Source organism: Caretta caretta, chromosome 10 (genome assembly GCF_965140235.1).
Source record: "Caretta caretta isolate rCarCar2 chromosome 10, rCarCar1.hap1, whole genome shotgun sequence".
NCBI lineage: Eukaryota > Metazoa > Chordata > Testudines > Cheloniidae > Caretta > Caretta caretta.
The window spans coordinates 3,116,390-3,131,426 of NC_134215.1; the positions used below are offsets into that span (position 1 = coordinate 3,116,390).

At 40.7% G+C, this 15,037-nt stretch overlaps 1 protein-coding gene across 6 annotated transcripts in view; it reads left to right on the forward strand.

The window, feature by feature from the left end:
* ARHGAP17 (Rho GTPase activating protein 17) overlaps positions 1-15,037 on the forward strand; it is a 67,625-nt gene that overhangs the window by 36,262 nt on the left and 16,326 nt on the right. For all 6 annotated transcript variants that reach the window (XR_007358684.2, XM_048865785.2, XM_048865786.2 and 3 more), the window contains exons 3-13: positions 3,760-3,864; positions 4,329-4,405; positions 5,723-5,834; positions 6,056-6,132; positions 7,198-7,309; positions 8,919-8,987; positions 9,152-9,233; positions 12,068-12,195; positions 13,569-13,680; positions 14,294-14,375; positions 14,840-14,920. Coding sequence is in view for 5 of the 6 variants with exons in the window: in XM_048865785.2 (XP_048721742.1) it covers positions 3,760-3,864; positions 4,329-4,405; positions 5,723-5,834; positions 6,056-6,132; positions 7,198-7,309; positions 8,919-8,987; positions 9,152-9,233; positions 12,068-12,195; positions 13,569-13,680; positions 14,294-14,375; positions 14,840-14,920 (1,037 nt within the window). In the remaining variant the exon portion in view is untranslated. The remainder of the gene's footprint in view (positions 1-3,759; positions 3,865-4,328; positions 4,406-5,722; positions 5,835-6,055; positions 6,133-7,197; positions 7,310-8,918; positions 8,988-9,151; positions 9,234-12,067; positions 12,196-13,568; positions 13,681-14,293; positions 14,376-14,839; positions 14,921-15,037) is intronic.

The window sequence follows — 15,037 nt, forward strand, 5'->3', positions numbered from 1 at the left end:
TAATCAGTTTCTCCTGTATGTGTAGGTCTTTCGCACAGCAACTAGGGGAAGAAACCTTTTTTATGAACAATGTGATTGCTAAACCACACAGGTTGGCTGGGGAACACGGCTACAGTAATAGCCCAAACCAATTCAAACTTATTTACATAACTAGGTTTCAGGTTGACAGTATCTTTCTAATATGATTAAATTTCCAAAAGACTTGCATTTGAGGCTGAAATTTTCCATGCTTGGTCTCTACAAAGAAGCTCCTTTTTTAAAATTTGAGAATCTCTTCAGCTGTTGAAGTTACAAGAGTGGGAAAATTAATTTCAATTTAAAAAAATTTAAATGGTGATGATAGAGGTGTATGTATAACTACCTCAGGTAATCTTGAAACAAGCTAAATTGACATAGTCCAGCTTTCTCCTGGACTAGAGGGTTTACTTTATCTTTGGATCAGAAATATCCAACAGTTTTTGGCAATATTAATGAGAAAATATCTGAAGTAAAGCTTAAAAAAAATCTAGCTATATTAAGGACTTTAAAATATGCCATGAGAGAGCTTGCAGGGATCATCTGTTGTCTTAGTTAGACAGAATATGAATGTGAAATAAAGACAAACTCTCCGTCACTTGTTGCCAACAATTTTTGCAAGCAGTTTTCCCAGGCTCAGTAACCAGACTGTGGTTACACCCAGATGGAAGAGTTTGCTCGTTCTTGGGGAAAACTCTTGTCTGACTAAACTGCCTACGAGTTTGTTAGTGATCATTTTATAAACAGGCTTTCTACTTTTTTTTATGTTAACTCATAAGTTTTGGCTTTGGTACATTTTGAAATAGTTGTTCTAATTTGCTCAGTGCAATATTCATCTTCAAATATGCCTTGATTAAATGTAGTGCCTTTCCAAATCAGGCAGGGACTACCCTTCAACCGTATTAGAAATGTTAATGTGTGTCCGTAGTGCATTCTCCCTACAGTTAGCGCAATGTTGTCCAACCAATTCTCTCGAGGCAAGGTTGGAAGTATCTGTGTTTGAACCTTGAATGAAAAAATGCTACTTGCTAATCTACACTCTAGATATATAAACCAAGTTACAGTCAGTGTTACCAGCAAAGATGAGTCTTTCAGTAGCTTCATTGACCTGGAGGAGGAATAGGAAGAACTACCAAGTCTGTTCCCCCTTATATGTCGAGGACAGTCAGATCCACTTTTGTCAGCAACTGGACAGTAGTTACTGTAGCAAGCACTGTGATGACATCTTCAGTTCCATAGTCTTCTGCGGAACAAAATACTGCTTCGTGCTTTTGTTTCCTGCTCTTTTTGTGATAGTGGTTTCTAATCATGCTGGAATTCTTAAGCAAAGATGTGATTAACTCAGCCAGTAAGATTTTTAGGTGGTCCATTTATATTGAAGATTTAGTGACCATTAATAAAAATGTGGTAATATTCTTCAATAGGCACCCATGACTACTTATACCATTGCGATCTCGGAATAGTCTTAGAAGGTCAAGAAAGAAAGCAGTGGTATAATAAGCTTAATCTTAGGAGGCACAGCAAAAATGAAGCACTCAAGCACATAGCACGTAGCAGAAATATGAAAACCAACTATTGAAACCTGTTTTAGAGTAGCAGCCGTGTCAGTCTGTATCCACAAAAAGAACAGGAGTACTTGTGGCTCCAATGAGAAACTGCTGAGCTTGAATTGATATGCAAACTAGATACTATTAACTTGGGTTTGAATAGAGACTGGGAGTGGCTGGGTCATTACACATATTGAATCTCTTTCCCCATGTTAAGTATCCTCACACCTTCTTGTCAACTGTCTAAATGGGCCAGCTTGATTATCACTGCAAAAGTTTTTTTTTCTCCTGCTGATAATAGCTCATCTTAATTAAATAGACTCTTACTCCACCTTTTCATGTTCTCTGTATGAATCTATCTTCTTACTATATGTTCCATTCTACGCGTCCGACGAAGTGGGCTGTAGCCCACAAAAACTTATGCTCAGATAAATTTGTTAGTTTCTTAGGTGCCGCAAGTCCTCCTGTTCTTTTTATTGAAACATGGCCGTCCAGGCCACTCAGTGTCCTCGGTGAGCACGATTCCTTTGTCTAAGACTGGAATAGTTTCCGGGGAGAATCAATTTTAATGGCAATATTCAGCAAATGGAAAGCAATGGTGTACATAATTTCAGTGCAGCATTTTACAGTGGCTGTTTACATCTTGGCTTATGAAAGTAAAAAGCCTCCTTTTATCAAGGTTACCACATAGCTAAACGTGAGTCTTTCAGGTCAGCAAGCTGGTTTCATTTTTTGTTTAAATGGCCATAGATGCCAAGCAAACAGTACATGAAAGCTTTCAACTACCTTGAAGAGGGGTTACTTGAAAGGAAATCCATTAATTGGAAAAAGCTTCATCGGGGCTTCGGGTGTAGGACAGTTCTCAAAACGGAAAAGAAGAGAAATAACAGCAAGTTCATTCTGCATTCTTTGTAATTAAGAAAAATTTGAAGCTCAGTTTGCCATTTATGGGGAAGCCCACAGTTGATACGCTTTGTAATTTTACAACCAGTTGCTGTGTGCTTAAGGGTGTGATACCTGAGCAGAACAAATTTTAATTTTTCCTAGACAGAGTTTAAGCTATATTTATGTTTAGACACAAAGTCAGAAAATGTATTGTCCTCCTGAAAATGTTAATTTTTCAGCACTCGTGGCATTTTTAGGTGCTTAACTGAAGGCGTGAATCTGTGCAGATTACTTCTGCAGATGGAACTGGTTATGCTTTTTTGATCTTTAAATAGAAACCATTCTGAAGGGCCTCCTTTTAATGTTGGTGAGTCATCAAAATGCAGAAAAACTGCATTCCTTTGACATTGTACATAGTTTTTATAGTGCCATAAGCAGTCCTTCTCCAACACACTCATATTTTGGGGACTATTCTTGATAAGGTCCTTTACTTAGAAGAATCCTTTAACTATTTCCATTACTGGCTTTCAGTGATTCTTGAAGCAAAATAATCTTAAAATATACAAAGACATTTTAATATTTTAACTAGCGAGGACAAGGGTTCAAGTGCACTAAACTTAACTTAGGGGCATGATCTTGAAAAATATACCAGTATTTTTTCTTCATCACAAAAAACCCTCAGTACTTCTCTCTATCTCATCATCTTTTCCACCCATCCATGCCTACATCACCTTGTCCTCCATCTACTATTGCATAGAGCTTAGAATTTTCCTTCATACTTGATTGGCAAGCAGGTTTGCTCTCTGGTTAAGACCAATGATGAGGACTGGGGGACACTGGTCAAAGGCCACACTTAGACGGCAGCCACCTGGTTATCTTCCATCCCACCCAACACAGCTGTAGGGAAGGGAAAGGACTACTGAATTCTTACCAGGATATTATCCCTAAATAATGCTTGTGAACGTGCCTTTCATGTCAAACTCCAAATAGTAGGTGTCAAAGTGGGAACCCCTTCTGGCTGCTATATGGGGAAACAGAATATTGTCTCTTCTTTCCATTCCATTCCCGAGTCTCTTGGATTCTGCAAGTCACAGCAAAATCAGGGAAAGTTTATGCCACCATTAATGGAAATCATTTAAGTCTCTTTCAAAATAAACTTGCTGTCAGGCTCTTACTGTTAAACTGAATTTTTTGTAAGCTGCAGAACTTGAGAAACATGCAAACATGAACTAAATGTGACATAGGAGGAAGATGATGTGCTGAGGCCAAGAAAATAACTTCTGGGTTTTGTTTTTTTCTTTTCCATGGCTAGATTGAGAGGCGTCTGGACACAGTGAGATCTGTTTGCCATATTTCACAGAAGCGGCTAATAGCATGTTTTCAGGGCCAGTATGGCACAGATGCTGATAAAAGACATGTAAGTACTGAGCGCTTCAGATTGTGCTCTGAGTCTGGTTTGTAAAGGCCTTCTATGTACGGATAAGCTGTTATGTCATAAGTCAGCTACCAGAACAAAACTCTCCAGAATCATCCCACATGTTGACATTTCCTACTGATTGGAATGCTTTGGTATAGTTCACAGTCCAACTTCAGAAGTCACACTGCATGCAGGGTGCTATAATCCTGTCAGAGCACTTGCTCTGTCCCCTGCGTCTGGGTATGTATTTGACTTAGGATATGTTATTTGTATCCTCCCACCAGATTTTCAAACCTCGGTATAGACCTCAGGCAAAAGTTGTGATCTGGATACAGTAGGGCTGTCAATTAATCTCAGTTAACTCACGCGATTAACTAAAAGAAATTAATCATGTGGTCCCTGTTTGCCTGCAAAGAGTATCTTAAGGGAGAGAAACTAAATACGAAGTCTCATCTCTTCTACAGAAGAAGCTTCCTCTAACAGCTTTTGCTCAAAATATGCAAGAAGGATCTGTCCAGCTAAGCGATGACACTCTGTTGGGGTAAGTCTGGGTTTTTGTGGAGCTATGGTTCCTCGTTGTTTAGTTCTGCATGCAATAACTTCTGTAAAATGAGTCTATTAAAATGGTTGTACCTTTAGTTAATTTAAAGTAACAGCAGCTAATCCAGTTGATAAGTGCTGCAATTTAGGCAATCTGCAGGACAGTGCTGATAGTATTTAGCCCTAAAGTTGACATTTTATTCTGGACAAATGCACATTTGCAGGGTTTTTTTTCTATAGGATCATAGAAATTTAGGGCTAGAAGGGACCTCAGGAGGTCATCTAGCCCAGCCCCCTGCGCTGTGGCAGGACCAAATAAACCTAGACCATCCCCAACGGATGTTTGTTAAACTTGTTTTTAAAAACCTCCAATGGAGGTTCCTCATGCTCCTTTGAAGCCTATTCAAGAGCTTAACCACCTTTCTGGTTTAGAAAGGTTTTTCCTAATATCTAACCTAAGTTTCCATTGCTGCAGATTAAGCCTGTTACTACCTGTCCTACCTTCAGTGGACATGGAGAACAATTGATCACCCTCCTCTTCATAACAGCCCTTAATATATTTGAAGTCTATTATCCCAGTTGTCTTTTCTCTGGACTTAAGAATGCCCAGTTATTACCCTTTCCTCAGAGGTCAGGTGTTATAAACCTTTTAGCATTTTTGTTGCTCTACTCTGAACTCTCTCCAATTTGTCCACATATTTCCTAAAGTGTGGTGCCCAGAAGTGGGTACAGTATTCCAGCTGAGGCCTCACCAGTGCGGAGTAGAGTGAGACATTTACCTCCCATGTCTTACAACACTCCTGTTAATATACCCCAGAATAATAGCCTTTCTTGCAACTGCCCTCACATGATTCATATTCAATTTGTGATCCTCTGTAACCCCCAGATCCTCTTCAGCTGTATGACCATCTAAGCAATTATTCCCCATTTTGTAGTTGTCATTTGATTGTTTTCTTTCCTAAGCAAAGAACTTTGCACTTGTCCTTACCACGTTTCATCTTGTTGGATTCAGACCCATTCTCCAATTTGTCAAGATCATTTTGAATTCTAATCCTGTCCTCCAAAGTGCTTGCAACCCCTCCCAGCTTGGTGTCATCTGCAGATTTTATAAGCTTATTCTCCATTCTGTTATCCAAGTCATTAAGGAAAATATTGGGTCCGGTGCTATTCAAGATTGACCCCTGTGGGATCCCATTAGATACGCCCTCCCAGTTTGCCAGCAAATCATCGATTCTGCATCTTTTTTTTTTAAGCTGTTGGTGTGTAATAACTTGAGTAAACGACACAATGCTGCTTTCCTGTCCTTTCCTTTTAACAGGAAGATGCTTGACACTTGTGGTGATGCAGAGAATAAACTGGCAGCGGAGCTCTCTCACCATGAGGTACAGATTGAAAAAGAAATTTTAGACCCACTAAGCCAACTAACAGAGGTAAGTCACTTCACGCTCCAGGAAAGACTTGCGGCATTATATTTTCTGAGCGAAATCATAACTGTGCATGTGGCAAACTTTACTTCGGTTCAGAAAGCAAGTGACTATTTTATTTGTATTTTAATGCAGGCTTGTGTTTTAAGTTTTACAGATTTCAGTTACACTTAGCTACATGACACAATTCTGAAGTAAATGTAAACATTAGATGTCTGTGGTTTCAGGCGGAAATCCCCAATATTCAGAAGCAGAGGAAACAGCTTGCAAAGTTGGTTTTGGACTGGGATTCTGCAAGAGCTAGGTGAGAAGTGATTTCAAATACCATACAGTTTGCATAGTACAAACTGATTTCTTAGTAATATCTCCTCCATGCCTAACCTTCCTTTGGTATTTGCTTCTGCTGTGCTGAAATGTGCATGTTAACATTTACGGGGGGAGAAACATCAGTTAAGTTTAAGACCTTAAATGGTACAAAAAAGAACACATGGCTTTCTGATCTGAATATGGATCAAATTTAGATTTCTCATATTGTCTGCCACCAATTTAGGTAGGAAAACTGTTCACGTTGAAGTGAATACAAGACTGCATCTTTAGTCTATTCCACTTAGCTCAATAATTTAAAGAGACAGAGTTCAGCATCTGTCAAAACCTTATGCACCACAGTGTTGGGAAGGGTTCCTTTGCGCAGTGGGGATTATACTATTTTAGTTTTTATTTAATCAGGGTGCTACTAGAACTTTTTAAAAATCCTTTCAATGTTGTGTACTTCCCACCATCTGCTTGTGAACACCAGGCTAAGGGCGAGGCATTGTCATTGTGTTGGCCATAGGATTTTAATTGTCACCATATTGGAGTGCTTTTATACCATTGTCAGTTGAACCCTCTCATGAGACACTGCCCAAATTTACATTTCAGACCTCTCTACATCCTGGCTTACTGAACCTGTCATCATGGATAAACTCCGTCTTTATTAAGGCAATGTGGCCTGCTAATATTAAGTCATGCTCATTTTTATCTGAGCTGCCTGGGGTGTTTGCTAGGGCTGGTAGTCTCTGCAGACTCCACATCCACCTTGGAGATGAGTGCCTGCAGGATCCCTGCTAGGATATAGTGGCACATTAGAGTCGCTTGGCCACCCTGTGTCTCCTCTACAAGACAGTAGACATGTTTCACACTAATGGCCCAGAAAGGGGGGTTAAATTGTACTGGGACCTGGTTTTGAAACTATCTTCTGGAGTAGTGAATAGTTGTCTGCTCACCAGAGGCAAGCAGTTAAGAAGAGGGGACCTTAAAGACATTGACTTTGTAAGTAGTATATTAAACGCTAACTATAATCTCCACTGAATAACTAGTTTCTCTTACACAGATATAGCCAAGCCTGCAAGACTTCAGGAACTAATTTTCAAATGCATCCATCAAAAATAGATTCCCTTAAGGAAGAGATGGATGAGGCTGGAAATAAAGTAGAACAATGCAAGGTAAGGCTGGCTCTATGAATCCTCTCCTAGGATATATCTGCCACTAAGGGATGACTTTGTACACCTCATTGTGGTAGCAGTTGTAATTGCTGCCATCTTCACGAACTTTAATGTGTTAAGTGTTGTTATAAAACAATATGCAGTTAATAAGGGTGGTTGGGGCTAATAAGCAATGCAGAGATGGATTCACATTTCTCAATTAGCTGTTTGTTCCTTTTTCCTGGGCTATCTTACTGCTCTCCAGAAGGTCAAACATTGTGTTGTCCATCCCACAAGTAAAAATGTTGTGCCAAACCTTGCACTGGTTCTCTCCATGAAGTGAATTTGGTCTCTCTGGTTCATTCGTTTCTTGGTCTCTGATGCTATGCACAAGGGAGACAATTGTGAACATCTGTCTATTAGGCCTGGACTGAGATGTTTGGATACTCTAAACCAACAAAGAGCCATTAGGTGCTAACTAGAAGGATGGATTTCAAGACAATGACCTGGAGATTATGCTCCCAGTTTCCTCATACACAATCCCTCAGCTGTCCAAACTCCATGCTGGAGATTCTTCTTTGGGCTTTATTATTCCCTTCTTTGCCTGTCTTTGGTTTTGTTACTCAGTTAAAAAGTAATCAAGAAGTTTGCATCTCACTACTGTGGAATTTGGGCAGGAAAGTCTTTGGGAAGTAATGAGTTTATAACGAAATTCATAGGTATTTCTGCCATGTACTACTATAATATCCAAGCACAAATGATTGTTATATTTAGTGGGCAACTTGACTTGCTGTAGTAAATAAAAACAGAAAGTTAAGTAAAATCCAAAAATGCTTGGAAGAAAAAACCAAGGTGCCATATGAGCAGCTCTATTTACTGACCGCATCATCCCTTGAAGCAAGTATTGTTGTTACCTAAATGATGTACTTTGATAGTAATCCAGTTTAATAGTGCAGACCTTTGTTTTGCCCTGAGTAGCTGGGTGGAAGTGTGGATTTTTGGAACGGCGTTCCTAAAACAGCCTTTTCTCTGTTGGCCCTCCCGCAGGTAAAGCACATCACTGGTGATGCTGAACCATTGGGCTGCAACTGCCAGTACTGTTTATCCCATTAGTCCACTTGATAGCCTGCCACCTGATCAGTGTGCCATGGGCAAGTGGCTTGCTAAATTTCAGATCTTCTTGAGATTCAGCATTTTGGGCTTAGTGGGGGAAAATTATGTAATATAAATCATAAATATGTAGAACTGGGAGGGATCTTGATAGGTCATCTAATGCAAACCTCTGCACTGAGGCAGGATTATGTCTTATCTAGACCGTCCCTGGCAAGTATTTGTGTAACCTGTTCTTAAAAACATCCAATGACAGAGATTCCACAACTTCCCTAGGTAATTTGTTCCAGTGCTTAACTACCCTTAGAGTTAGGAAGTTTTTCCTAATGACTAACCTAAATCTCCCTTGCTGCAATTTAAGCCCTTAACTTCTTGTCCTGTCCTCAGTGGTTAAAGAGAACAGTTTATCACCATCCCTTTATAACAGCCTTTTTTGTACTTGAAGATTTCTCTTCTTTCTCCTCTCTCTCCCCCCCCCCCCCTTAAAAAAATTACAAGGTATGCTTTTCTTTCCTCAAAGGATCAGCTTGCTGCAGATATGTATAACTTTGTGTCCAAAGAAGGGGAATATGCCAGATACTTTGTCACGGTGCGTGTTCTCTTGTTTGTTTATATTCAGTTATGGTGTTTGTTATATGCAAAAAAACCGTCACATTTCATTTCATGTGTTAAACCTTCTAGTGTTTGTATGTGTTCATCAGAAGCTAACAATATTTTTGTTTTGTTTTTTTAAAATATGGGTTCTGTTCTCAGTTATTAGAAGCACAAGCAGATTACCATAGAAAAGCATTAGCAGTCTTAGAAAAGGCCCTCCCTGAAATTCAAGCCCATCAAGGTAAAGTAACTTGTGCTCTGGCTGACGCTTCTCCTTGCCTCTGCCACCTCTGCCCTATATTCTCCTTCTTTATCTTGACTATTTTGCATGCAGACCCTTTCTAATAAGGACGTCCTCTTTTTTTAACCACGTTGCGTTCCCCAACATACTTCCATCTTTTGCCGCTGTGCTCTCTGGAGCTCCTCCAGTCCTGTATTAACACACTAACGTAACATTAAGGGTCTGTCTGAAACCTGAGAGAGAAGGGGGAAGACTTTTGTTTTTAGTTTGCACTGGGGGGTGTTCCCTATCTTACCTGGACATAGTGTGACTTTTCATTAACCCCTTCCTGGCACCTATGCGCCAAAGAGAACTTTCCAAGAGAGAAGCTAGGATCCTGATTTCTCTACTAGTATTGTGGGATTCAGACCCCTCCCTAAATGTTTTTCCCTGCCTTTTCAGCATGGGACAGGGGCACTTGCTGGTTTGAACTAAAGTAAATGGTGAATTCTCTGTAACTGTGTCTTTAAATCCAGTTTTGAGGACTTCAGTAACTCATCCAGAGGTTGCAGCCCTGCTACAGGAGGGTGTGGATATGGTTTTCTGGCCTGCAATGTGCGAGAGGTTAGACTAGATGATCATAATGGTCCCTTCTGGCCTTAAGTCTGAGTCTAAACTTTGTGGGAGATGTTTTTTCCCTGGAAAACGCCCCTCCCCCCCTTCTCTGTGCATATTATATTGCAACTACATCCTGGCCTCTGAACCCTGTGGCTGATTCTAAGTGTCAGAGACTGCAGAGCTAGCCTACATCTAAATGAGGCAGCTACATTTGTTCTATCAGGCTATGCATTAGTCAACTCGAGTTTAGGGTTACTCTAATGTTGTCCTAAATATCACCCTTACCAGCGTGGTGCCCACTATTGTCATTGAAGTCACTAGTGCCAAAGGGTTTAGCTTGAGCAAAGTCTGAGACACCACTATATCATGATCGGTATCGAATGTGCTGAGACTTTGGCAGAGCATACCAAGCTGTGGACCAAGTGGAAATTCTTAAGTTTTCTAAAGCAAGGAAACTTTGATATATGATTTTGCTGGAAGTGAGAGACACAATCTGCATTTGATAGACCTAATGGAAGATGCTATTTAACAGGCTAGTGCAAACTAATAAGTATCTTTAAGTGGTGCGATGATGGAACGCTGTGGACAATTGAGGTCTGTTCTGTATTTAAGGGAACTAGATCTGACTGCACTGGCTTGCTTCCTTGCATATTCATTAACCAGTTTGTTCAACACTTGAAAGACTAAGTCCTGCATAAGTGCTAAGTATTATATGGCCTGCTAAACCCAGGGTTGTGAGTTCAATCCTTGAGGGGGCCATTTAGGGATCTGGCGCAAAAATAAAAATTTAGGAGCGTGGTTGAAGCACTGGAATGTGTTACCTAGGGAGGTGGTGGAATCTCCTTCCTTTTTAGGGGGGAGGGATAGCTCAGTGGCTTGAGCATTGGCCTGCTAAACCCAGGGTTGTAAGTTCAGTCCTTGAGGGGGGCCATTTAGGGATCTGGGGCAAAAATAAGGGATGGTACTTGGGCCTGCTGTGAAGTCAGGGGTCTGGACTCGATGACCTTTCAAGGTCCCTTCCAATTCTGTGAGATAGGTATATCTCCATATTATATAGCAGTCTGTATCGCTTCAAAAGGATGCCTGGAGCAGACTTGGGTTCTTTTCCTGCCTCTGCTCTAAGTTATTGTGACTCTGAATGACACGTAAGCTCTCTGCACCTCAGTCTTGCCACTGTTTGTAAAAATTGGGATAATGATGGCTTGCTTGCCTTTTGTAAAGCCTTTTGCGATAGGTGGATGAAAAGGGCTAAATAAAATGCCAGGTAGTGGTGGTACAGCTTTTTGTATTGCATATATGCGTTATGGAAACTAAATTCTTCGAAGAGACCACAGTGTATCTGCACTAGAATCTTTCAAACCTGGTATACTCGGCTCTTTCATTTTTTTTTTCTGAAAGAAATAATGCATGATAGAGACTGACAGCCTGTCAATGCTTTATATGCATTTTTTCCATGACAACAGCAGAGAAGTGTGGCTAAAAAGAGAAATAATTTGTTATAGGGCGCAAGGCAAGTTGGTCTCTTATGGGGAAAACATTTTGTGTCAAACTTTAAAAAAAACAAAAAAACAACCCAAGGCTTGCAGCCATGAGGAAAATTTTAAAGTGAGCTTGAATGCCTTTTTTGGAAAAGGGAGGGTAGGATCGATATTAGAACAATGACAGATCCTTTAAGATGGTGGTTCTAATGGAGACATGGGGCTACTAATTATATGTGTCTAAATAACTGTCTTTTTACCGCAGTAGTAGGCTTTGTGTTTGGCTTAGCTGTTAACACACAATGTCAGCTGCAGGTAAAACCATACTACAAACAGCTCAGACCAACCAATTCGAATTTATTCTGAGCAAAATTCTTTATCTACAAGAGGATTGCAAATCTACACTTTAGGGTCTCCGAGAATCATGTGGTTTTAAATTGATTAAGAAGTTCATTCTGAATGTTCCCACTAATGCGTGGTGGGGACATAATGTCTTCCACTTATACAAAGGAATAATTATTTGATACGCTATCCAAGAGAGATGGATCATTGTTGTTTTTTACAGTCTTGGTAACACCTGTGGGCTCATCATTTTTCTTTTTACTTGTAAATTTAAGGGGCTTTACAAATCAAGGCTCAAACTTGCAGTATTTTTTTAAAATTCCTATTACCATACTGGAGACTCTTCTCTAAACTTCTCTGGGGCATAATTCAATTTTATTGGATATCTTGCTCAGTGTTTTTCTGCTCTTTAACTAGACAAATGGACAGAAAAGCCAGCCTTTGGAACGCCATTGGAAGAGCATCTCAAACGCAGTGGTCGTGAAATTGCACTCCCAATTGAAGCCTGTGTAATGATGCTCTTGGAAACGGGAATGAAAGAGGAGGTAGGAACTTCTACTTTAGTGCGCAGTGGCCTTTTACGTATGTAAAAGTCTCAACTCAAAAGAAAAAAAATGGACACAGTAGAGCCCAGTAAAACTATTAGGTGGGGGAAGAGCAGCTATACCTATCAGTCTGCGCGCTAAGGTGTATAATCGCTTATGGCATTTTGTCCAGTGGTATGATATAGGCCTTCCAAGATTACATTTTTCAATTACATCCAAGAATCAGATGCAACGTAACTTAAATGTAAAACAGCAGAGAAATAGGAAAGAGAAGAAATTAAAGCATGGTTATCCCTTAGTAGTTCTTCGAGTGATGGCCCCTGTTTGTATTTCTGTCATGGGTGCCCACACACTGGAGCCGGAAGGTTTCGTAGCAGTGTCCATTGACCTGCACACGTACCATGCATCTCCTTGTGCTCCCAGTCAAGTTTGATAGGCTGTGTATGCCTCCAAGGCAGACAAACCCTTCACTCCCTTGTTGTTCACAGTGCCTTAGCCACCTACCTCCAGAGGACCCGTGTCTTTCGGGCATCCCCAAAGCTAGCTGTAGCAATTGCAGACCAATCCAAAGGCCAAGCACTCTTGCCAGCGGATCTCAAAATGGATCTCTGGGTGCATCTGGATGTGCTACGTGCTTTGACGTACAACCATCAGATACAATTATAGCACGTTCTATGTGAGCGCAACCTACCACGTTGGCATACCTAGCAGATGTTCCTGGAAGGACATCGGTTGAGCAGCAACATGGCAATCCAGTCACACCTTCACCTCCTACTATGCTATCCCCCAAGCAGTGGCTGTGGGCCGCGCTGTATTAGACTGCATTTTCTTCTGCATCCTTGCACCCACCTCCACGCTGATTACTGCTCACTGCTCACGATTGGAATATATATAGGGACCACCACTTGAAGATGAGGTTACTTATCTGTAACTGGAGGCTCTTCAAGATGTGAGATCCCTATTGGTATTCCAGTACTCGCCCTCCCTCCCATCTGCTGCAGACTGGCATACTTAGCGGTAAGGGGGTCACTGGAGAGCTGTTGACCCGCTCGGCTGGGAGCACGAGGAGATGCACATGTGTATCAACAGACACTGCTATGAAAACCTCCCAGCTCCAACATGTGGCATGCAGGTGCACGTATGATTGGAATACCAATAGGGACCCCACAGCTCGAAGAGCCTCCAGTTACAGGTAACTCTCCTCTTTTTAGTGCAACAAGAGCTGACTCAGTCAGGGCACAGTTTTAAAAAAAAAAAAAGTATAGAACTTTTCACTGCTGTGAAAATGGAGCCTGGGTCATAGTACTGCAAGTGTGAAAGATGAGACCAGCTGTTGTTCAAGTGAATTTGACACTTTAATTCTCATCATGTAGGGCTTATTCCGAATTGCTGCTGGAGCCTCCAAATTAAAGAAGCTGAAAGCTGCATTGGACTGTTCTACTTCCCAGCTCGATGAATTTTATTCAGACCCCCATGCTGTTGCAGGTATTTTCAGTATTCTGAATCAGACCCTTCATAAATTACTTCATGCAGTGAAAGTTTAACTTTTTCATGTTTAACCTGGCAGACACATTACAGTATTTTAAGATATTAGATATGATCTGTAAATGAAAATAAAATTAACCTTCCACCCTAACTGCATAGCCTTAGAGATCAAGCGATGGGTGCGCGTGCCTTGAAAGTTTTGCATGTTTATTTCTGTAAGGCCAGAGCAGTGTTCAAAATTCAGGTGGTGATGTTCATATGAGTGTCATATTTCTCATGACAGGACTATTAAAATGATCAAGAGATACTAAGGCATGTCAGTTGTAACTGTAACTCTTACCTGGTAGCACCATCTTGAGGCTTTATAGTGTGTACTCTTGTCGGCTAGATTAGCAAATGATCCCTGTAGTGTCCAGTGGCAGGCCCCATTCCGTTAAGTGCTGTACAAATCTATTAAGGGAAAAGTCTGAAGTGTGGTCAGTCTGAGGCCTGATCCTGCGCTGACTTCAGTGGGGCTTCACTGAGGTGCAAGGATTGAAGCCAAGATTGTTTCAAACAAAATCTGAAACGAGTCTGTGTGATCTACTGGCTAAGAATGTCTCCCTACTTGCAGGTGCCCTGAAGTCTTATTTACGAGAGTTGCCTGAACCTTTAATGACCTACAGTCTGTATGAAGAATGGACACAAGCTGCAAAGTAGGAGCACTTAAAATCTAGATATGCAAAGAAATGTGTGTGCTGACTTATGCTACTAAATGAGGAAAAATGAATTTATGGAAAAGTTCATAAGTTTACACAATTGTTCCAATTGTCTTTCAACTCCAGCTAGTAAATATTTGTGTGCTGAATTAATCTTCAAACTTTTGTGCATTAGTGTCCTGAGGTTTTTTTTAAAAGCATTAAAATATACTTCAGTAAAACAGCTTACGTTACATTTGAGTATTAAACTACTTCAGGCTCTCAGTTACACACCGTGAGATAGGCAATGTCCTTTGCACATATTACAAGCAGAGCTAATGAGGGGATTCAGAGCAGTTATTAGATGAGTGAATGCAGAGGCAAGAGGATAATACATAGGTGGAAGCCTATAGACTCTGCTTTTCAATTGCTGGTAGCCGAAGGAATTTTGTTTGCTGATCTAAAAGTTCTCTTCCCCACAGCATACAGGACCAGGACAAGAAGCTGCAAGAACTATGGAAAATTTGTAAAAGATTGCCAAAGCCTAACCTGTCTAATTTCAGGTACATTAAGAACAATTGCTACAGTTTTTAGCACTACAGGTTCAGTGCTAAAAAGTCTAACCTGTTTCAAGGCTAGGATTCGCAAAAAGAAAAGGAGTATTTGTGGCACCTTAGAGA